Below are 24,809 nucleotides of genomic sequence, written 5' to 3'. Positions count from 1 at the left end.
GAAGTTTGTACGCAATAAATTTATAAATAATAAATCCTATCTAATTAAGTACTACAGAATTTACTTTGTATTTTTAAGTTTGCTCATTACATGAAAAAATTGATGGCTGGAGTAAAGATTAAATAATGCTGCGTAATTATTAGCTCACCTGGCCCCGAAGCGTGTTCTTATTTAGTTGGTTGCATCTTTTGATATAAAAAAGAACAAATTTGTATAATTTTTTACAAATCTGGCTCCTAAGAGCGTTTCATAAATGTAGGTTAGAGTTCTAAACACAAAACATGGCATTTAAGTCCGTTATAAGTATATCAAAATTTTAATTCAAAAAACACTGAATTGACAAGATATGAATTTCTTTTAATGACAAAGCTAAGTGAAATGACAGCACAAGACATGGCAAGGAACAATTTTTGACAAAAAGAACAAAATGTTGTCATTTAGTCCCTGCTGTAAGGAAATATATGTCATTCTGGCTGATTAAGTGACTTCAGTGCATGCCTCTAATCTCTACCTTGTAACTTCCAGTACAATAACAAAGATTGCCTCTGATGCTTGATACTCCATCAATAAGTGTACCTATAGCGGCTGCTCAACAGTATATATGCAGTACTGGCCAAAACTATTTGATCACTTCATATTTTTAGCCCAACACCATCAGATATTTGTCAAAATGCATGAAATATGAAAAATGATGTGATCAAATATTTTTGTCACAGAACTGTAGCTGCCTAATAAATTCTCTATATTATATAATTGGCCAAAATATAATCTGTTACTGTTCTTGTGTGTATGGGCAAGAGGGATGGGGCTCAATAGAAGGAAAACAAAACGATTTAGCAAATCACTGTAGGATTCTTTGATATGTTATGCTGTTGGGTTCTTTGATATCTTTCCTTTGAAGAGAAAAGGCCCTTATTTAAGCCTACAGAAAATATGGTCGCAGTAGCTATAGGTCCCTGGGATTTTTATGGACAAGCCAAATAGAAATAGTTTATCCTTGAGAAGTCCATCTTTTATGTTGTGTAAACTTTGTGTTTAGATTTCTAGTGTCATAAGATTAGAGAGAAGAAGGAAGAAGCTGAGAATAGCTCTCACTGGACATGATCAAATATTTGCGGGGCACTAGATCCAAGACCTTTTTACCAGATAACTCACTTATCGCATGTTCACTGAACATGATTCAGTTCCGACATCCTTGCCATCAACGTATCACTGTGTAATTTTCCTGATTTTGATACTTTTCAACTTCACCTGAATGTGTTTCCTCCTTTTCTTGTGATGCAGGGTTTTGATCCACAGGCCTTGATCGACGATATCAGGAAACTCAAACTAATAGTAAAAGCACATGAACGACGCATTAAAACGTTAGAGGAACGAGTATCACAATACGAGGCTTTATCATCGGAGGAAGAGAACGGAGAAAAATGCTAAAACGTATATATATATATATATATGTGTATTTCCCTGTGTTTGTTGAGCTTTATATACTCCTACTCTTTTGGATTGTGCACGTTTCACTAACCCGGCACCTCATTCTGATGGGCACCTGTTTGGTGGTGGCAGTTAACCTTTGTTGCTTTATAATTAGATAGAGCTTCTATTTCAGCTGCCAGGGGAGACAATCTTAGCTGATTTTACCTTATATACACATCTTTGTACTTCTGTAAACATACTTATTTCAGCAATAGTTTTATATTTGCTAGCGCTACCTTTGAAGCGCTAATTCATGTACAGCGCTAAATTTTGAGGAAGGGTATTTTTGGTATTGAACCACTGCTTTGTTTTAATTCATGTCTGTGCTAATCAGTTTTTTACATTCGTGCTAAATTTGACTATGGTAAAATAAGAATGTTAACAGTATAATTCGCCTGTTTTATATACACATCATGGATAGTTTTATGTATCGTTTGTTTGTTAATGCTGGGGTTGGTAAACTATCATATATATATATACTTTTGTATATCTAAAATCAATTACTTAAATAGATATACCTTATAATTTTTTTTTACTGAATATCTACATATGGAACATATACAGGTTTTAACTGAATATTTTGTAAATATTTAATAAATGTTTTATCATCTGTATCTTGGCCTATCTACTCTTGGGCGTGTTTACTACCATGTAAAACTTTCACCAATGTGGTGGAGTGTGCTGTCTGTGTTAGAATGTTTCAGTGGGATAGCACTATAAAATGGACAAGAGTTTCCACTGAACATTGCAAAGAGACACAGCACCAATATCCCACAGCGTTCTAAAACATACAGACATTCACATGTGCAACATACTACATAGGGGTCAGAGGTCATTTCTGTTAAAAGGGCATAAAACTCGACCAATTATAATATATGCAGTATTCATTCACCCCTGAATCCGCATTTAGACTCTTCTAAATCAAAGACCGGTCTTTTATCAAATCCTGAACTTAAAGATGGAGCTGCATGATAGCTACAGGGATCAGTTACTTCTGTGACAAGTTAAATAATTAATCTTTTGAATTTGGTGTTTTTGGTGTTTCCCATTTCCCATTGTCATCGTTCATAAAAAAAAAAGTGTAACCTTTGTAATTTAGTATTGTTGATCCTCATTTGCCATTGTTTTGTAATCTAGTGGTTTATGTTGTAGAATATTGCTAGCAGTGCTAATCAATTAGAGCTTAACTGTTAGGGTGTTAACCTGCACAGTTAGTGATGATAACAGGGTGTAGTTAGGGTGTTAACCTGTACAGTTAGTGATGATAACAGGTGTAGTTAGGGTGTTAACCTGCACAGTTAGTGATGATAACAGGTGTAGTTAGGGTGTACTGTAGTGATGATAACAGGGTGTATTAGGTGTACTGTACAGTTAGTGATGATAACAGGTGTAGTTAGGTGTTAACCTGTACAGTTAGTGATGATAACAGGGTGTAGTTAGGGTGTTAACCTGTACAGTTAGTGATGATAACAGGGTGTAGTTAGGGTGTTAACCTGCACAGTTAGTGATGATAACAGGGTGTAGTTAGGGTGTTAACCTGCACAGTTAGTGATGATAACAGGGTGTAGTTAGGGTGTTAACCTGCACAGTTAGTGATGATAACAGGGTGTAGTTAGGGTGTTAACCTGTACAGTTAGTGATGATAACAGGATGTAGTTAGGATGTTAACCTGCACAGTTAGTGATGATAACAGGGTGTAGTTAGGGTGTTAACCTGTACAGTTAGTGATGATAACAGGGTGTAGTTAGGGTGTTAACCTGCACAGTTAGTGATGATAACAGGATGTAGTTAGGGTGTTAACCTGTACAGTTAGTGATGATAACAGGGTGTAGTTAGGGTGTTAACCTGCACAGTTAGTGATGATAACAGGGTGTAGTTAGGGTGTTAACCTGTACAGTTAGTGATGATAACAGGGTGTAGTTAGGGTGTTAACCTGCACAGTTAGTGATGATAACAGGGTGTAGTTAGGGTGTTAACCTGCACAGTTAGTGATGATAACAGGGTGTAGTTAGGGTGTTAACCTGCACAGTTAGTGATGATAACAGGGTGTAGTTAGGGTGTTAACCTGTACAGTTAGTGATGATAACAGTGTGTAGTTAGGGTGTTAACCTGCACAGTTAGTGATGATAACAGGGTGTAGTTAGGGTGTTAACCTGTACAGTTAGTGATGATAACAGGATGTAGTTAGGGTGTTAACCTGCACAGTAGTGATGATACAGGTGTGTAGTTAGGGTGTTAACCTGTACAGTTAGTGATGATAACAGGGTGTAGTTAGGGTGTTAACCTGTACAGTTAGTGATGATAACAGGGTGTAGTTAGGGTGTTAACCTGTACAGTTAGTGATGATAACAGGGTGTAGTTAGGGTGTTAACCTGTACAGTTAGTGATGATAACAGGGTGTAGTTAGGGTGTTAACCTGACAGTTAGTGATAGTTAGGTGTGTAGTGTGTTAACCTGCACAGTTAGTGATGATAACAGGGTGTAGTTAGGGTGTTAACCTGTACAGTTAGTGATGATAACAGGATGTAGTTAGGGTGTTAACCTGTACAGTTAGTGATGATAACAGGATGTAGTTAGGGTGTTAACCTGTACAGTTAGTGATGATAACAGGGTGTAGTTAGGGTGTTAACCTGCACAGTTAGTGATGATAACAGGATGTAGTTAGGGTGTTAACCTGTACAGTTAGTGATGATAACAGGATGTAGTTAGGGTGTTAACCTGCACAGTTAGTGATGATAACAGGATGTAGTTAGGGTGTGTTAACCTGTACAGTTAGTGATGATAACAGGATGTAGTTAGGGTGTTAACCTGCACAGTTAGTGATGATAACAGGATGTAGTTAGGGTGTTAACCTGCACAGTTAGTGATGATAACAGGATGTAGTTAGGGTGTTAACCTGTACAGTTAGTGATGATAACAGGATGTAGTTAGGGTGTTAACCTGTACAGTTAGTGATGATAACAGGATGTAGTTAGGGTGTTAACCTGTACAGTTAGTGATGATAACAGGATGTAGTTAGGGTGTTAACCTGTACAGTTAGTGATGATAACAGGGTGTAGTTAGGGTGTTAACCTGTACAGTTAGTGATGATAACAGGGTGTAGTTAGGGTGTTAACCTGTACAGTTAGTGATGATAACAGGGTGTAGTTAGGGTGTTAACCTGTACAGTTAGTGATGATAACAGAGTGTAGTTAGGGTGTTACCCTGTACAGTTCAGTTAGTGATGATAACAGGATGTAGTTAGGGTGTTAACCTGTACAGTTAGTGATGATAACAGGATGTAGTTAGGGTGTTAACCTGTACAGTTAGTGATGATAACAGGGTGTAGTTAGGGTGTTAACCTGTACAGTTAGTGATGATAACAGGATGTAGTTAGGGTGTTAACCTGCACAGTTAGTGATGATAACAGGGTGTAGTTAGGGTGTTAACCTCACAGTACATAGTGATGATAACAGGATGTAGTTAGGGTGTTAACCTGTACAGTTAGTGATGATAACAGGATGTAGTTAGGGTGTTAACCTGTACAGTTAGTGATGATAACAGGTGTAGTTAGGGTGTTAACCTGTACAGTTAGGTGATGTGATAACAGGTGTGTAGTTAGGGTGTTAACCTGTACAGTTAGTGATGATAACAGGGTGTAGTTAGGGTGTTAACCTGACAGTAGTGATGATAACAGGTGTAGTTAGTGTAACCTGCACAGTTAGTGATGATAACAGGATGTAGTTAGGGTGTTAACCTGCACAGTTAGTGATGATAACAGGGTGTAGTTAGGGTGTTAACCTGTACAGTTAGTGATGATAACAGGATGTAGTTAGGGTGTTAACCTGTACAGTTAGTGATGATAACAGGGTGTAGTTAGGGTGTTAACCTTGTACAGTTAGTGATGATAACAGGATGTAGTTAGGGTGTTAACCTGCACAGTTAGTGATGATAACAGGATGTAGTTAGGGTGTTAACCTGTACAGTTAGTGATGATAACAGGATGTAGTTAGGGTGTTAACCTGCACAGTTAGTGATGATAACAGGGTGTAGTTAGGGTGTTAACCTGCACAGTTAGTGATGATAACAGGGTGTAGTTAGGGTGTTAACCTGTACAGTTAGTAGTGATGATAACAGGGTGTAGTTAGGGTGTTAACCTGTACAGTTAGTGATGATAACAGGGTGTAGTTAGGGTGTTAACCTGTACAGTTAGTGATGATAACAGGGTGTAGTTAGGGTGTTAACCTGTACAGTTAGTGATGATAACAGGATGTAGTTAGGGTGTTAACCTGTACAGTTAGTGATGATAACAGGGTGTAGTTAGGGTGTTAACCTGTACAGTTAGTGATGATAACAGGGTGTAGTTAGGGTGTTAACCTGTACAGTTAGTGATGATAACAGGGTGTAGTTAGGGTGTTAACCTGCACAGTTAGTGATGATAACAGGGTGTAGTTAGGTGTTAACCTGTACAGTTAGTGATGATAACAGGGTGTAGTATAGGGTGTTAACCTGTACAGTTAGTGATGATAACAGGGTGTAGTTAGGGTGTTAACCTGCACAGTTAGTGATGATAACAGGGTGTAGTTAGGGTGTTAACCTGCACAGTTAGTGATGATAACAGGGTGTAGTTAGGTGTTAACCTGTACAGTTAGTGATGATAACAGGGTGTAGTTAGGGTGTTAACCTGCACAGTTAGTGATGATAACAGGGTGTAGTTAGGGTGTTAACCTGTACAGTTAGTGATGATAACAGGTGTAGTTAGGGTGTTAACCTGCACAGTTAGTGATGATAACAGGGTGTAGTTAGGGTGTTAACCTGTACAGTTAGTGATGATAACAGGGTGTAGTTAGGGTGTTAACCTGTACAGTTAGTGATGATAACAGGGTGTAGTTAGGGTGTTAACCTGTACAGTTAGTGATGATAACAGGGTGTAGTTAGGGTGTTAACCTGTACAGTTAGTGATGATAACAGGGTGTAGTTAGGGTGTTAACCTGCACAGTTAGTGATGATAACAGGGTGTAGTTAGGGTGTTAACCTGCACAGTTAGTGATGATAACAGGGTGTAGTTAGGGTGTTAACCTGCACAGTTAGTGATGATAACAGGATGTAGTTAGGGTGTTAACCTGTACAGTTAGTGATGATAACAGGATGTAGTTAGGGTGTTAACCTGTACAGTTAGTGATGATAACAGGGTGTAGTTAGGGTGTTAACCTGTACAGTTAGTGATGATAACAGGATGTAGTTAGGGTGTTAACCTGTACAGTTAGTGATGATAACAGGGTGTAGTTAGGGTGTTAACCTGTACAGTTAGTGATGATAACAGGGTGTAGTTAGGGTGTTAACCTGCACAGTTAGTGATGATAACAGGGTGTAGTTAGGGTGTTAACCTGCACAGTTAGTGATGATAACAGGGTGTAGTTAGGGTGTTAACCTGCACAGTTAGTGATGATAACAGGGTGTAGTTAGGGTGTTAACCTGTACAGTTAGTGATGATAACAGGGTGTAGTTAGGGTGTTAACCTGCACAGTTAGTGATGATAACAGGGTGTAGTTAGGGTGTTAACCTGTACAGTTAGTGATGATAACAGGGTGTAGTTAGGGTGTTAACCTGCACAGTTAGTGATGATAACAGGGTGTAGTTAGGGTGTTAACCTGTACAGTTAGTGATGATAACAGTAGTTAGGTGTAGTTAGGGTGTTAACCTGTACAGTTAGTGATGATAACAGGGTGTAGTTAGGGTGTTAACCTGTACAGTTAGTGATGATAACAGGGTGTTTAGGGTGTTAACCTGTACAGTTAGTGATGATAACAGGGTGTAGTTAGGGTGTTAACCTGTACAGTTAGTGATGATAACAGGGTGTAGTTAGGGTGTTAACCTGCACAGTTAGTGATGATAACAGGGTGTAGTTAGGGTGTTAACCTGTACAGTTAGTGATGATAACAGGGTGTAGTTAGGATGTTAACCTGTACAGTTAGTGATGATAACAGGGTGTAGTTAGGGTGTTAACCTGTACAGTTAGTGATGATAACAGGGTGTAGTTAGGGTGTTAACCTGTACAGTTAGTGATGATAAACAGGGTGTAGTTAGGGTGTTAACCTGTACAGTTAGTGATGATAACAGGGTGTAGTTAGGGTGTTAACCTGTACAGTTAGTGATGATAACAGGGTGTAGTTAGGGTGTTAACCTGTACAGTTAGTGATGATAACAGGGTGTAGTTAGGGTGTTAACCTGCACAGTTAGTGATGATAACAGGGTGTAGTTAGGGTGTTAACCTGTACAGTTAGTGATGATAACAGGGTGTAGTTAGGGTGTTAACCTGTACAGTTAGTGATGATAACAGGGTGTAGTTAGGGTGTTAACCTGTACAGTTAGTGATGATAACAGGGTGTAGTTAGGGTGTTAACCTGTACAGTTAGTGATGATAACAGGGTGTAGTTAGGGTGTTAACCTGTACAGTTAGTGATGATAACAGGGTGTAGTTAGGGTGTTAACCTGTACAGTTAGTGATGATAACAGGGTGTAGTTAGGGTGTTAACCTGTACAGTTAGTGATGATAACAGGATGTAGTTAGGGTGTTAACCTGCACAGTTAGTGATGATAACAGGATGTAGTTAGGGAAGTAGACCGCTGCACATGTTAACCCTGTACAGTTACTAGTGAGTTAGTGATAAACAGGATGTATTAGGTGTTAACCTGTACAGTTAGTGATGATAACAGGGTGTAGTTAGGGTGTTAACCTGTACAGTTAGTGATGATAACAGGACGTAGTTAGGGTGTTAACCTGCACAGTTAGTGATGATAACAGGGTGTAGTTAGGGTGTTAACCTGTACAGTTAGTGATGATAACAGGGTGTAGTTAGGGTGTTAACCTGTACAGTTAGTGATGATAACAGGGTGTAGTTAGGGTGTTAACCTGCACAGTTACAGTTAGTGATGATAACAGGGTGTAGTTAGGGTGTTAACACTGCACAGTTAGTGATGATAACAGGATGTAGTTAGGGTGTTAACCTGTACAGTTAGTGATGATAACAGGGTGTAGTTAGGATGTTAACCTGTACAGTTAGTGATGATAACAGGGTGTAGTTAGGGTGTTAACCTGCACAGTTAGTGATGATAACAGGATGTAGTTTAGGGTGTTAACCTGTACAGTTAGTGATGATAACAGGATGTAGTTAGGGTGTTAACCTGCACAGTTAGTGATGATGACAGGGTGTAGTTTGGTGTTAACAGGGTGTAGTTAGGGTGTTAACCTGTACAGTTAGTGATGATAACAGGGTGTAGTTAGGATGTTAACCTGCACAGTTAGTGATGATAACAGGGTGTAGTTAGGGTGTTTAACCTGCACAGTTAGTGATGATAACAGGGTGTAGTTAGGGTGTTAACCTGTACAGTTAGTGATGATAACAGGATGTAGTTAGGATGTTAACCTGCACAGTTAGTGATGATAACAGGGTGTAGTTAGGGTGTTAACCTGCACAGTTAGTGATGATAACAGGGTGTAGTTAGGGTGTTAACCTGCACAGTTAGTGATGATAACAGGGTGTAGTTAGGGTGTTAACCTGCACAGTTAGTGATGATAACAGGTGTGTAGTTAGGGTGTTAACCTGTACAGTTAGTGATGATAACAGGGTGTAGTTAGGGTGTTAACCTGTACAGTTAGTGATGATAACAGAGTGTAGTTAGGGTGTTAACCTGTACAGTTAGTGATGATAACAGAGTGTAGTTAGGGTGTTAACCTGCACAGTTAGTGATGATAACAGAGTGTAGTTAGGGTGTTAACCTGTACAGTTAGTGATGATAACAGGGTGTAGTAGTTAGGATGTTAACCTGTACAGTTAGTGATGATAACAGAGTGTAGTTAGGATGTTAACCTGCACAGTTAGTGATGATAACAGAGTGTAGTTAGGGTGTTAACCTGTACAGTTAGTGAGATAACAGGGTGTAGTTAGGGTGTTAACCTGTACAGTTAGTGATGATAACAGGGTGTAGTTAGGGTGTTAACCTGTACAGTTAGTGATGATAACAGGGTGTAGTTAGTGGTGTTAACCTGGTACAGTTATGATGATAACAGGGTGTAGTTAGGTTGTTAACCTGTACAGTTAGTGATGATAACAGGGTGTAGTTAGGGTGTTAACCTGTACAGTTAGTGATGATAACAGGGTGTAGTTAGGGTGTTAACCTGTACAGTTAGTGATGATAACAGGGTGTAGTTAGGGTGTTAACCTGTACAGTTAGTGATGATAACAGGATGTAGTTAGGGTGTTAACCTGTACAGTTAGTGATGATAACAGGGTGTAGTTAGGGTGTTAACCTGTACAGTTAGTGATGATAACAGGGTGTAGTTAGGGTGTTAACCTGTACAGTTAGTGATGATAACAGGGTGTAGTTAGGGTGTTAACCTGCACAGTTAGTGATGATAACAGGGTGTAGTTAGGGTGTTAACCTGATACAGTTAGTGTGATGATATAACAGGGTGTAGTTAGGGTGTTAACCTGCACAGTTAGTGATGATAACAGGGTGTAGTTAGGGTGTTAACCTGTACAGTTAGTGATGATAACAGGGTGTAGTTAGGGTGTTAACCTGTACAGTTAGTGATGATAACAGGGTGTAGTTAGGGTGTTAACCTGCTACAGTTTAGTGATGATAACAGGGTGTAGTTAGGGTGTTAACCTGTACAGTTAGTGATGATAACAGGGTGTAGTTAGGGTGTTAACCTGCACAGTTAGTGATGATAACAGGGTGTAGTTAGGGTGTTTAACCTGTACAGTTAGTGATGATAACAGGGTGTAGTTAGGGTGTTAACCTGCACAGTTAGTGATGATAACAGGGTGTAGTTAGGGTGTTAACCTGTACAGTATAGTGATGATAACAGGGTGTAGTTAGAGTGTTAACCTGCACAGTTAGTGATGATAACAGGGTGTATTAGGGTGTTAACCTGCGACAGTTAGTGATGATAACAGGGTGTAGTTAGGGTGTTAACCTGTACAGTTAGTGATGATAACAGGGTGTAGTTAGGTGTTAACCTGCACAGTTAGTGATGATAACAGGGTGTAGTTAGGATGTTAACCTGTACAGTTAGCGATGATAACAGGTGTAGTTAGGTGTTAACCTGCACAGTTAGTGATGATAACAGGATGTAGTTAGGGTGTTAACCTGCACAGTTAGTGATGATAACAGGGTGTAGTTAGGATGTTTAACCTGTACAGTTAGTGATGATAACAGGACGTAGTTAGGGTGTTAACCTGCACAGTTAGTGATGATAACAGGAGTAGTTAGGGTGTTAACCTGTACAGTTAGTGATGATAACAGGGTGTAGTTAGGTTTAACCTGTGTTAAACCTGCCACAGTTAAGGTGATGATAACAGGGTTGTAGTTAGGGTGTTAACCTGTACAGTTAGTGATGATAACAGGGTGTAGTTAGGGTGTTAACCTGTACAGTTAGTGATGATAACAGGGTGTAGTTAGGGTGTTAACCTGCACAGTTAGTGATGATAACAGGTGTAGTTAGGGTGTTAACCTGTACAGTTAGTGATGATAACAGGGTGTAGTTAGGGTGTTAACCTGCACAGTTAGTGATGATAACAGGGTGTAGTTAGGGTGTTAACCTGTACAGTTAGTGATGATAACAGGGTGTAGTTAGGGTGTTAACCTGTACAGTTAGTGATGATAACAGAGTGTAGTTAGGTGTTAACCTGTACAGGTGTGATGAAAACAGGGTGTAGTTAGGGTGTTAACCTGTACAGTTAGTGATGATAACAGGTGTAGTTTAGGGTGTTAACCTGTACAGTTAGTGATGATAACAGGGGTGTTTTAGGGTGTTAACCTGTACAGTTTAGTGATGATAACAGAGTGTAGTTTAGGGTGTTTTAACCTGTACAGTTAGTGATGATAACAGGGTGTAGTTAGGGTGTTAACCTGTACAGTTAGTGATGATAACAGGGTGTAGTTAGGGTGTTAACCTGTACAGTTAGTGATGATAACAGGATGTAGTTAGGGTGTTAACCTGCACAGTTAGTGATGATAACAGGGTGTAGTTAGGGTGTTAACCTGTACAGTTAGTGATGATAACAGGGTGTAGTTAGGGTGTTAACCTGTACAGTTAGTGATGATAACAGGGTGTAGTTAGGGTGTTAACCTGTACAGTTAGTGATGATAACAGGGTGTAGTTAGGGTGTTAACCTGTACAGTTAGTGATGATAACAGGATGTAGTTAGGGTGTTAACCTGTACAGTTAGTGATGATAACAGGGTGTAGTTAGGGTGTTAACCTGCACAGTTAGTGATGATAACAGGATGTAGTTAGGGTGTTAACCTGCACAGTTAGTGATGATAACAGGGTGTAGTTAGGGTGTTAACCTGCACAGTTAGTGATGATAACAGGACGTAGTTAGGGTGTTAACCTGTACAGTTAGTGATGATAACAGGGTGTAGTTAGGGTGTTAACCTGTACAGTTAGTGATGATAACAGGGTGTAGTTAGGGTGTTAACCTGCACAGTTAGTGATGATAACAGGGTGTAGTTAGGATGTTAACCTGTACAGTTAGTGATGATAACAGGGTGTAGTTAGGGTGTTAACCTGTACAGTTAGTGATGATAACAGGGGTGTAGTTAGGGTGTTAACCTGCACAGTTAGTGATGATAACAGGATGTAGTTAGGGGTGTTAACCTGCACAGTTAGTGATGATAACAGGTGTGTAGTTAGGGTGTTAACCTGCACAGTTAGTGATGATAACAGGGTGTAGTTAGGGTGTTAACCTGCACAGTTAGTGATGATAACAGGGTGTAGTTAGGGTGTTAACCTGCACAGTTAGTGATGATAACAGGGTGTAGTTAGGGTGTTAACCTGTACAGTTAGTGATGATAACAGGGTGTAGTTAGGGTGTTAACCTGCACAGTTAGTGATGATAACAGGGTGTAGTTAGGGTGTTAGGGTGTTAACCTGTACAGTTAGTGATGATAACAGGGTGTAGTTAGGGTGTTAACCTGCACAGTTAGTGATGATAACAGGTGTAGTTAGGGTGTTAACCTGCACAGTTAGTGATGATAACAGGTGTAGTTAGGGTGTTAACCTGTACAGTTAGTGATGATAACAGGGTGTAGTTAGGGTGTTAACCTGCACAGTTAGTGATGATAACAGGATGTGATAGTTAGGGTGTTAACCTGCACAGTTTAGTGATGATAACAGGTGTAGTTAGGGTGTTAACCTGTACAGTTAGTGATGATAACAGGGTGTAGTTTAGGGTGTTAACCTGTACAGTTAGTGATGATAACAGGATGTGTAGTTAGGGTGTTAACCTGTACAGTTAGTGATGATAACAGGTGTGTTAGTTAGGGTGTTAACCTGTACAGTTAGTGATGATAACAGGGTGTAGTTAGGGTGTTAACCTGTACAGTTAGTGTGATGATAACAGGGTGTAGTTAGGGTGTTAACCTGTACAGTTAGTGATGATAACAGGGTGTAGTTAGGGTGTTAACCTGTACAGTTAGTGATGATAACAGAGTGTAGTTAGGGTGTTAACCTGTACAGTTAGTGATGATAACAGAGTGTAGTTAGGGTGTTAACCTGTACAGTTAGTGATGATAACAGGGTGTAGTTAGGGTGTTAACCTGTACAGTTAGTGATGATAACAGGTGTAGTTAGGTGTTAACCTGTACAGTTAGTGATGATAACAGGGTGTAGTTAGGGTGTTAACCTGTACAGTTAGTGATGATAACAGGTGTAGTTAAGGGTGTTAACCTGTACAGTTAGTGATGATAACAGGGTGTAGTTAGGGTGTTAACCTGTACAGTTAGTGATGATAACAGGGTGTAGTTAGGGTGTTAACCTGTACAGTTAGTGATGATAACAGGGTGTAGTTAGGGTGTTAACCTGTACAGTTAGTGATGATAACAGGTGTAGTTAGGTGTTACCTGGTTAGTGATGATAACAGGGTGTTAGGGTGTTAACCTGTACAGTTAGTGATGATAACAGGGTGTAGTTAGGGTGTTAACCTGCACAGTTAGTGATGATAACAGGGTGTAGTTAGGGTGTTAACCTGTACAGTTAGTGATGATAACAGGGTGTAGTTAGAGTGTTAACCTGTACAGTTAGTGATGATAACAGGGTAGTTAGGTGTTAACCTGTACAGTTAGTGATGATAACAGGGTGTAGTTAGGGTGTTAACCTGCACAGTTAGTGATGATAACAGGGTGTAGTTAGGGTGTTAACCTGTACAGTTAGTGATGATAACAGGGTGTAGTTAGAGTGTTAACCTGTACAGTTAGTGATGATAACAGGATGTAGTTAGGGTGTTAACCTGCACAGTTAGTGATGATAACAGGGTGTAGTTAGGTGTTAACCTGCACAGTTAGTGATGATAACAGGGTGTAGTTAGGGTGTTAACCTGCACAGTTAGTGATGATAACAGGATGTAGTTAGGGTGTTAACCTGCACAGTTAGTGATGATAACAGGGTGTGTTAGGTTTAGGGTGTTAACCTGCACAGTTAGTGATGATAACAGGGTGTAGTTAGGGTGTTAACCTGTACAGTTAGTGATGATAACAGGGATGTAGTTAGAGTGTTAACCTGCACAGTTAGTGATGATAACAGGGTGTAGTTAGGGTGTTAACCTGTACAGTTAGTGATGATAACAGGGTGTAGTTAGGGTGTTAACCTGCACAGTTAGTGATGATAACAGGATGTAGTTAGGGTGTTAACCTGTACAGTTAGTGATGATAACAGGGTGTAGTTAGGGTGTTAACCTGCACAGTTAGTGATGATAACAGGATGTAGTTTAGGGTGTTAACCTGCACAGTTAGTGATGATAACAGGGTGTAGTTAGGGTGTTAACCTGTACAGTTAGTGATGATAACAGGGTGTAGTTAGGGTGTTAACCTGCACAGTTAGTGATGATAACAGGATGTAGTTAGGGTGTTAACCTGTACAGTTAGTGATGATAACAGGGTGTAGTTAGGGTGTTAACCTGCACAGTTAGTGATGATAACAGGATGTAGTTAGGATGTTAACCTGCACAGTTAGTGATGATAACAGGGTGTAGTTAGGGTGTTAACCTGTACAGTTAGTGATGATAACAGGATGTAGTTAGGGTGTTAACCTGTACAGTTAGTGATGATAAACAGGGTGTAGTTAGGGTGTTATGACAGTTAGTGATTGATAACAGGGTGTAGTTAGGAATGTTAACCTGTACAGTTAGTTGATGATAACAGGGTGTAGTTAGGTGCTTAACCTGCACAGTTAGTGATGATAACCAGGTGTAGTTAGGATGTTAACCTGTACAGTTAGTGATGATAACAGGATGTAGTTAGGGTGTTACCCTGTACAGTTAGTGATGATAACAGGATGTAGTTAGGGTGTTAACCTGCACAGTTAGTGATGATAACAGGGTGTAGTTAGGGTGTTAACCTGTACAGTTAGTGATGATAACAGGGTGTAGTTAGGGTGTTAACCTGCACAGTTAGTGATGATAACAGGGTGTAGTTAGGGTGTTAACCTGCACAGTTAGTGATGATAACAGATGTAGTTAGGGTGTTAACCTGTTACAGTTAGTGATGATAACAGGATGTAGTTAGGGTGTTAACCTGATTACAGTTAGTGATGATAACAGGTGTAGTTAGGGTGATAATGTACAGTTAGTGATGATAACAGGGTTGTAGTTAGGGTGTTAAACCTGTACAGTTAGTGATGATAACAGGGTGTAGTTAGGGTGTTAACCTGTACAGTTAGTGATGATAACAGAGTGTAGTTAGGGTGTATACCTGTACAGTTAGTGATGATAACAGGATGTAGTTAGGGTGTTAACCTGTACAGTTAGTGATGATAACAGGGTGTTGTAGTTAGAGTGTTAACCTGTACAGTAAGCGATGATAACAGGGTGTAGTTGTAGGGTGTTAACCTGCACAGTTTTCAGTTAGTGATGATAACAGATAGAGGGATGTTAACCTTGTACAGGTGATGGATAACAGAGTGTAGTATAGGATGTTAACATGCCCACAGTTAGTGGTGATAAAAGAGTGTAGTTAGGGGCTGTCTACCTCGCCAAAGTTTAGTGATGATAACTAAACCAGAGTGTAGGTAGGGTGTTACCCTGTACAGTTCAGTTAGTGTAGGTTACATGCACAGTTAGTGATGATAACAGGGTAGTTAGGGTTGTTAAACCATGTACAGTTAGTGATGATAACAGTGTAGTTAGGGTGGTTAACCTGCCTACAGTTAGTAGATGATAACTGGGTGGTAGTTAGGGTATGTTAACCTGTACAGTGCAGTTAGTGATGATAACAGGATGATTGTTAGGATGTTAACCTGCACAGTTAGTGATGATGAACAGAGTGTAGTTAGGGTGTTAACCCTGTACAGTTAGCTTATGATGATAACAGGGTGTAGTTAGGGTGTTACCTGCACAGTTTCAGTTAGTGATGATTAACAGGGATGTAGTTAGGACTGTTAACCTGCCACAGTTAGTGATGATAACAGGGTGTAGTTAGGGTTGTTAACCTGGTACACAGTTAGTGATGATTAAACGGGTGTAGTTAGTGGTGTGTTAACCTGTACAGTTAGTGATGATAACAGGGTGTAGTTAGGGGTGTTACCTGCACAGTTAGTGATGATAAAACGGATGTTGTTAGGGTGTTAACCTGCACAGTGGTGATGATAACAGGGTGTAGTTAGGTGTTAACATGCACAGTTAGTGTGATAAAGGATTTTTAGGGTGTTAAACCTGCACAGGTCAGTTAGTGATGATAACAGGGATGTAGTTAGGATGTTAACCTGCACCAGTTAGTGATGATAACAGGGTGTAGTTAGTTAGGGTGTTAACCTGCACAGTTAGTGATGATAACAGGGATGTAGTTAGGGTGTTAACCTGCACAGTTAGTGATGATAACAGGTGGTGTAGTTAGGGTGTTAACCTGCCACAGTTAGTGATGATAACAGGGTGTAGTTAGGGTGTTAACCTGCACAGTTAGTGAGTGATGATAACAGGGTGTAGTTAGGGTGTTAACCTGTACAGTTAGTGATGATAACAGGATGTAGTTAGGGTGTTAACCTGCACAGTTTGTGATGAATAACAGGATGTAGTTAGGGTGTTAATTAACCTGTACAGTTAGTGATGATAACAGGATGTAGTTAGGGGTGTTAACCTGTACAGTTCAGTTAGATGATAACAGGGTTGTAGTTAGGATGTTAACCTGCACAGTTAGTGATGATAACAGGTGTAGTTAGGGGTGTTAACCTGGCACAGTTAGTGATGATAACAGGGTGTCAGTTAGGGTGTTAACCTGTACAGTTAGTGATGATAACAGGGTGTAGTTTAGGGTGTTTGAACCTGCACAGTTAGTGATGATAACAGGGTGTAGTTAGGATGTGTAACCTGCACAGTTAAGTGATGATAACAGGGTGTAGTTAGGGTGCTAACCTGTTACAGTTAGTGATGATAACAGGGTGTAGTTAGGGTGTAACCTGCCACAGTTAGTGATGATGACAGGGGTGTAGTTAGGGGTGGGGTTAACCCTGCACAGTTAGTGATGATAACAGGTGTAGTAGTTAGGAGTGTTTAACCGTGTTACAGTTAGTGATGATAACAGGGTGTAGTTAGGGTGTTAACCTGCCACAGTTAGTGATGATAACAGGGTGTAGTTAGGATGTTAACCTGCACAGTTAGTGATGTTAACAGGGTGTAGTTAGGATGTTAACCTGTACAGTTAGTGATGATAAACAGGGTGTAGTTAGGGTGTTAACCTGCACACAGTTAGTGATGATAACAGGGTGTAGTTAGGGGTGTTAACCTGCACAGTTAGTGATGATAACAGGGGTTGTAGTTGTTAGGGTGTTAAAAACCTGCACAGTTAGTGATGATAACATGGGTGTAGTTAGGGTGTTAACCTGCACAGGTTTGTGATGATAAACAGGGTGTAGTTAGGGTGTTAACCTGTACAGTTAGTGAGAGATAACAGGGTGTTAGTTAGATGTGTTAACCTGCCACAGTTAGTGATGATAACTAGGATGTAGTTAGGGTGTTAACCTGTACAGTTGATACAGTGTGTAGTATGTTAACAGGTGATGATAGTTAGTGTAGGGTGTTAACCTGTACAGTTAGTGATGATAACAGGGGTGTTAGTTAGGTTAGTGTTAAGGTGTAGTTCCTGTTACAGTTAGTGATGATAACAGGGTGTAGTTAGGGTGTTAACCTGCACAGTTAGTGTTGATTACAGTTAGTGATGATAACATGGGTGTAGTTAGGGTGTTAACCTGTACAGTTAGTGATGATAACAAGGGTGTAGTTAGGGTGTTAACCTGCTACAGTTAGTGATGATAAACGAGGATTGGTAGTATCTTAGGGTGTTAACCTGCTACAACGTTAGTTGATGAATAACTAGAGGTTGTAGTGTAGGTTAGGCCTGTTAACCTGCACAGTTAGTGATGATAACAGGGTGTAGTTAGGGTGTTAAACCTGTACAGTTAGTGATGATAACAGGATGTAGTTTGGGTGTTATTAACCTGCACAGTTAGCGGATGATAACAGGGTGTAGTTACGGGTGTTAACCTGTACAGTTAGTGATGATAAAACAGGGTGTAGGTTAGGGTGTTAACCTGCTTACAGTTAGTGTGATGATAACAGGGTGTAGTTAGGGTGTTAACCTGTACAGTTAGTGATGATAACAGTTGTTATATGGGTGTTAACCTGCACAGTTAGTGATGATAAACCGGGTGTTTTTGTAGGTTAGGGGTGTTAACCTGTACAGTTAGTGATGATAACAGGGTGTATGTAGTAGGGGTGGATAACCTGTAACAGTTAGTGATGATAACCCGGTGTTGTTCGGGTGTTACAGTTAGTGATGATAACCAGGGTGTAGTTAGGGTGTTAACCTGCACAGTATAGTGATGATAACAGGGGTGTAGTTAGGGTGTTAACCTGCACAGTTTAGTGATGATAACAGGGTGTAGTTAGGGTGTTTAAACCTGCCACAGTTAGTGATGATAACAGGATGTAGTTAGGGTGTTAACCTGTACAGTTCATTTAGTGATGATAACAGGATGTAGTTAGGATGTTAACCTGTACAGTTGAGTGATTGAATAACAGAGTGTGTAGTTTAGGGTGTTAACAGTTATTGATGGATAACAGTGTAGTTAGGGTGATAACGCTGTACAGTTAGTGATGATAACAGGATGAGTAGTTAGGGTGTTAACCTGCACAGTGATAGTTGGTTGATGTTAACATGGTGTTAACACTTAGTTAGTTATGATAACCTGTGTATTAGGGTGATTAGGGTGTTATTTAGGAGTGTAAAACCTGTACAGTTAGTGATGATAACAGGGTGTAGTTAGGGTAGTTAACCTGTACAGTTAGTGATGATAAACAGGGTGTAGTAGTTAGGGTGTTAACCTGTTACCGTGTTAGTTGATGATAACAGGATGTAGTTAGGTTTGTTATCCTGTACAGTTAGTGATGATAACAGGATGTAGTTAGGTTGTTATCCTGTACAGTTAGTGATGATAACTGGGTTGTAGTTAGGTTGTTATCCTGTACAGTTAGTGATGATAACAGGATGAGTAGTTAGGGTGTTAACCGTGTACAGTTAGTGATGGATAACAGGGTGTAGTTAGGGTGTTACCTGTATACAGTTAGTGATGATAACAGGATGTAGTTAGAGTGTTAACCTGTACAGTTAGTGATGATAACAGGGTGTAGTTAGGGTGTTAACCTGCTACATTCGAGAGTGATGATAACAGGATGTAGTTAGGGTGTTTAACCTGTACAGTTAGTGATGATAACAGGGTGTTGTGTGTAGTTAGGGTGTTAACCATGCACAGTTAGTGATGATAAACAGGGTGTAGTTAGGGTGTTAACCTGCACAGTTAGTGATGATAACAGGGTGTAGTTAGGGGTGTTAAAACCTGTACAGTTAGTGATGATAACAGGACGTAGTTAGGGTGTTAACCTGTACAGTTATAGTTATGATAACAGGGTGTAGTTTAGGGTATGATAAACCTGTACAGTTAGTGATGATAACAGGGTGTAGTTAGGGTGTTAACCTGCCACTAGTTAGTGATGATAACAGGGTGTATTAGGGTGTTAACCTGCAACAGTTAGTGATGATAACCAGGAACTGGGTGTTCACTTGCACAGTGATGATAACAGGGTGTAGTTAGGTGTTTGACCTGTACAGTTAGTGATGATAACAGGGTGTAGTTAGGGTGTTAACCTGTACAGTTAGTGATGATTAACAGGGTTGTAGTTAGTGTGTTAACCCTGCACAGTTAGTGATGATATTCGGGTGTTACATATTGTAGTTAGGGTGTTAACTTGCACAGTTAGTGGTGATGATTACAAGGTGTTGGTACTGATACAATCTATCGATTTGTTATTAATACACTTTAATAGGATTTGGACTCCATTGTTAGGATATTTTAAAAGTTATTAAATTTCAAATAAGATCTTTTATCTGAACTAAGTTATAATTGATGTAAAAATCCAGGAATAATCTGAAGATAAATGATCTTGATTGGTTCATTTGTAAATTCTGAAAGGTTGTTCAAACTTAATTAAAGCTTGCTTAACAAAAGGTTGAATATTCTGAAAGGTTGTTCAAACTGAATTACAGCTTGTCAAACAAAGGTTGATGTTATATTAATTCCCTTACTCTGTGTTTTTCAGGAGAAGCTGCTAGGATTGATAAAAGATCTCCAAGACAAGGTGGAATTACAGAATGGTGTAATCAGTAAGCTAGAACAGAAAGTGGCAGCTCTGGAGAAAAGTGCTCCGTAGGCCAGTGCTTGCTGTCACACATCGTCAATATATGCAAGGATATAACGAACTGATCAATTAAATTCAAAGTGCTGGAACTTTCTCCTAGGGGGGGCGTAGCCTGTGGAGCTGTAGATGTATTAACAAATGTATGAACAATTAGTAGACTTTATATGTTTCATTTGTAGACCATTAATTTTTTCCAATGCTTGTGTTATTGCAAATATGTGATTTTGTAATGAATGTATGATAAGGAAGTTTGAATGGTGATTGAATGCCATACAAACTCTAGTGTTGGATGATGTGTAGGTTACATGACATGCTTGATTGAGTCTGATTGCTACAGACCAGTTAGTCTGGCGCTACAGTCCCGGTCACATGACATGCTTGATTGAGTCTGATCGCTACACCAGAGACATGACATGCTTGATTGAGTCTGATTGCTACAGACCAGTTACATGGCATGCTTGATTGAGTCTGATCGCTACAGACCAATCCTATGACATGCTTGATTGAGTCTGATTGCTACAGACCCGATCACATGACATGCTTGATTGAGTCTGATCGCTACAGACCCGGGTAATACATGAACATGCTTGATTTGAGTTTGATTGCGCTACATTACCACCGTCACCATGGTGCGCATGATTGTGAGATGCTACACAAAAAACCCATATGTTTGATGCATTAAATGCTGGGTAAGCTGTTTAGAGAGCTTTTGTAGCATATGTTAGATTTTAAAATAATTTCCATACACAAGCCAATGGAATTCCAAGGATGACAGGCATTCGAAAAATATGCTATGTAATCTATACAGTGTTTATAGCTACAGATTCCAGCAAGTGTAGTATATATCTAAGCAATTTAAAATTAGTAACAATTTGTGTATAAATGCAGGACCATTTGATCAGGAGGGGCCACCATGAGGAAATGATGATGGACTAAGAAAAAATTTTGATTTGATTAAAGTGTGTTTTTTCCTTTATTTCTCCCTGAACACAAAACACAAAACAATACATGTCTTTATCAGCTAGGATTAAAAATTTTTACTTTTTTATTTATAATTATATATTTCCCTATATTTCCCTATGCTGCTGAAATCCAGATTATTTTTCGATTTTTCTCACTAAAATTTCTTATCATCAAATTATTTTTATTCTGTTGACATAATTATATATAGTGCACAATGTAATGGTCACTTCACCAACCTCCTAGAAAAGAGCAATAAGTATACAAAAACTGCTGGAGATTAGTTGATTCCCTTAACCAATTTATATATTACTGGGTCAATATCAATATTGGAACTATTCCATTATGTAAGTAAACAATGCTTGATGTTTTTGTACATATTAAATTAAAGCTGTAATTTTTCGTGAAGTTCCATTTTTGTTTTTGATATTGCCACTTTTTCTTGTTGGCTGTTGTTAGAGGAGCGCGATATTTTTTTGTCCTTTATTTGACAGGTGTCTAACAAATCTGTTTACTACAAACCTATCTAGCTCTTCCAAACATGATGAATTAGCAGTCTGTTATTCATGAATACTTGATTCAACATTCCATTATTCATGAATACTCTCTGATTCACATTCTGTTATGTATTCAAATTCTATTAGTCATGAATACTTGATTCAAATTCTCAGTTATTCAACTGAATATCTTGAGTTCACATATTCACATTTCTGTCTGTTAGATTAATGAATCGCTTATAATTCAAAATCTCCTATATAGACTCATGACGATCCGATTGATTCCATTTTCAATATCATGGATCAGATAAACAAGAAGTATCATAATTCTAACCCAACTATTGAATACTTAATTTTACAAATTCAATTATTCAGAAATACTTTATTCATCAAATTCCATGTATATATCATGATTTCCGTTCTAAATTCTTTAACCAACAATTAAAATTTGAGAAAACATTGTAAATAATAAGATATTTAAAGGTAAATTAACCTCATTTTCAAACAACGCCCCTGAAGATAAAACATTTTAAGACTCTTTCTAAAGAATCAAAAGACTACTAGACCTTTGCCATATGAAATTTATAAGGGGTTAATGAGTTAAAACTTCATTTCATTTTAGCTTAATTATTCAATTTAAGAGAATATTTTTATAATACATCGTCAATAACAGAGACAATATCCATTAGACAAAAAAAATATTCTGAAAAGAGGAAAAATAGAGTAATGCATTCAACACTCCTGTCAAATGATGCAAACTTGAGCTTGTAATTTTATTTCCATGTAATATGTTTGTAGACCGTTTACACACTGTGCTATCATCAGATGTAATTCCACAATGAGCCGTTTTAACGAATTACAAGCAATATTTAGTTACGGGCAATATGCTGATAATGTTGAAAAATTTTGCTATGTGTATATTTCCACGAGGTGTATATTTGTATATTTTGAAGCTTTGTATATTTATCGCTAATAACTTGATTATCATTATGTATACCATGCAAGTACATGTCTAGAACTAATTCCAGAATTGTTTAATTATTATGCATCTGTATTTATCTTATTGAAGTGTTTTTATTCATGTCATTTTAAAGACGCTACACCACTGAAGAATGGTAATTGGTATCTAATGAAAAGAGAAGCAGACAAATTAGGATTTTTCTTCAGTAACAAAAAATTACTAACTTTACACTTACCATCATTGAAAAGTTTGAGTCTCTTTAATTATTTTATTTTAGAATGAAAATATTTGAAATAAAAACTTAATTATATAACATCCTGGAAAAAATCCATGACACTATGCCCAATGTGGAATGAGGTACCGATTTTGCAAATAACAAAAGCAAAAATTATTTTACATGTATGTATTTGTTAATTAGACAATCATCAATGAAGTACAATTTCAACGGGAAATTAAAATTAAGCCTTTGGATCAACAAAGATACATCGTGTTTAAGTGACAAGGCATATCAAAGAAACACAATTTAACAAAGAATGACAATTTATTCATTATTACTCATGCTATATCTGAGCTCAAATTCACAATGTGTTAATTAGACACACATATATATTATCATATTGTCCAAATGACAAAAATTGTTTATGCTCTGTCAGTGGTGAAGCATCTTTAAGAATTTAAGTTGAGGTAGGATTTAGCAGTTGTCATTAAATTCAAAATTAAAGACGCCATTCATTAACAACAATCAAAACTCCACAAACTTTTGAAACAGGGCAAAATTGTGTTAAATTGTTACAAAAACTGTCTGGAACATTTCAAATCAAGATGTGTACTTGTAGCTTCTAGTCTGTGGCTTACAACTGTCCAACACTATATGGGGTCTGTGTATAGAGATGTATTCTGTATTTACATATAATAGAGTTATCTCCCTGCATATTACAGAATTATCTCCCTTGCAGGTAGGTATTCATGGTGATATCAGAGTTATCTCCCTCCATATTACAGAATTATCTCCCTTGCAGGGTGGTATTGATGGTGACATCACTGATTTTTTGAGTAAAAAGTATTGTGTAAAAGCCAATACATACCCATAAGGGGAAGTAACTCCATAATATACAAATACAGAATACTTTTAGCTTATAAGAGCGTCTGTAGTTGAATGATGTGGTGTGCTGATAGTATTTGAGAGAGAAGTTGTCCTTAACCTGTATCACCAAGGCTGAGAGATCCATCGGTTATTTATGATATAAAACCCAGTTTCACAAACATTCCTTAACTTTAAGGGATTCTTAAATTAAAAACCCAGTCTCCTAAGACATTCCTTAACTTAAAGAAAACTTAAAAATCTAATAAGGAAAAACATAACAGATTTAAAGGAAGGCTCCTTAACTAAACATGGTTTTTCCTTAACTTCTGTAATGCTCTCCTATGGAGAATTTGTGCTCTCCTATGGAGAATTTAAAGTTAGACTTCTTTCAAGTTAAGGAATTATTTGTGAAATTTGGTCAAGGCAATTTAAATTTCATCATCTCGGCGGACAATAGATAATCATTATTGATTCTCATGTAGAATTTATCAGTGTTGGATATAAAAAAAGAGGTAATAATTTTTCAGTTGAGGAGGAAAATGTCCTGAAATGGCTCATGCATATTACTGGAGATTCTGCTATATCATATAGGCATTTGATGTACAGTTGATAATAACAATGCCAAGTACATTTATTATTATAGCACTAACAATGTTATATAAAGGGCATCTAATGTACAGTTGGTGATAATGCCAGATGCTAGAATAACACTAACAATGCTATTGAAACAGGGCGAGAGTAGTGTGCAGTCGGCTGGGCTCGAACCCACAAGTCACTTTATGTACTGTAGATAATGATCCAGTATCAAGTTAGCACTTACAATGCTATATACAAGTCATTGTGGAGATAAATTAATAAAGATAACACTATGGCCACAAATCGTCATTATCGACGGCCTGGCCGATGAAGAAAAACAGGGTTTTGCTCTCCTGTAGTTCGTACAAGTGAAGCTGGGGACAATATTTCTCTCATTAAAGACTTTCTTATATTTGATGTTATTTTTACAATGAAGAAACATTTACTGTTTTGAAAAAAAATTTAATCAAATTTTCTATGTTCAATTTGAATACCTCAGATAATTAATTTATATAATTGTATCGCTGATAA

General features: G+C 38.3%; 1 protein-coding gene across 2 annotated transcripts in view; it reads left to right on the top strand.

The window, feature by feature from the left end:
• Window positions 1-20,240, top strand: part of LOC138331329 (coronin-6-like) — a 35,413-nt gene extending 15,173 nt beyond the window's left edge. Inside the window, exons 11-12 of one of the 2 annotated variants that reach the window (XM_069278866.1) lie at window positions 1,285-1,434; window positions 20,102-20,232. In XM_069278866.1, coding sequence (XP_069134967.1) covers window positions 1,285-1,431 — 147 coding nt within the window. In that variant the 3' untranslated portion in view covers window positions 1,432-1,434; window positions 20,102-20,232. Of the gene's footprint in view, window positions 1-1,284; window positions 1,435-20,101 lie in introns of both variants that reach the window. The other variant, XM_069278867.1, reaches the window with a different exon arrangement.
• The last annotated feature ends 4,569 nt before the right edge of the window (window positions 20,241-24,809 follow it).

Source organism: Argopecten irradians, chromosome 9 (assembly GCF_041381155.1).
Source record: "Argopecten irradians isolate NY chromosome 9, Ai_NY, whole genome shotgun sequence".
NCBI lineage: Eukaryota > Metazoa > Mollusca > Bivalvia > Pectinida > Pectinidae > Argopecten > Argopecten irradians.
This window is presented reverse-complemented; position numbering and strand designations above follow the sequence as displayed.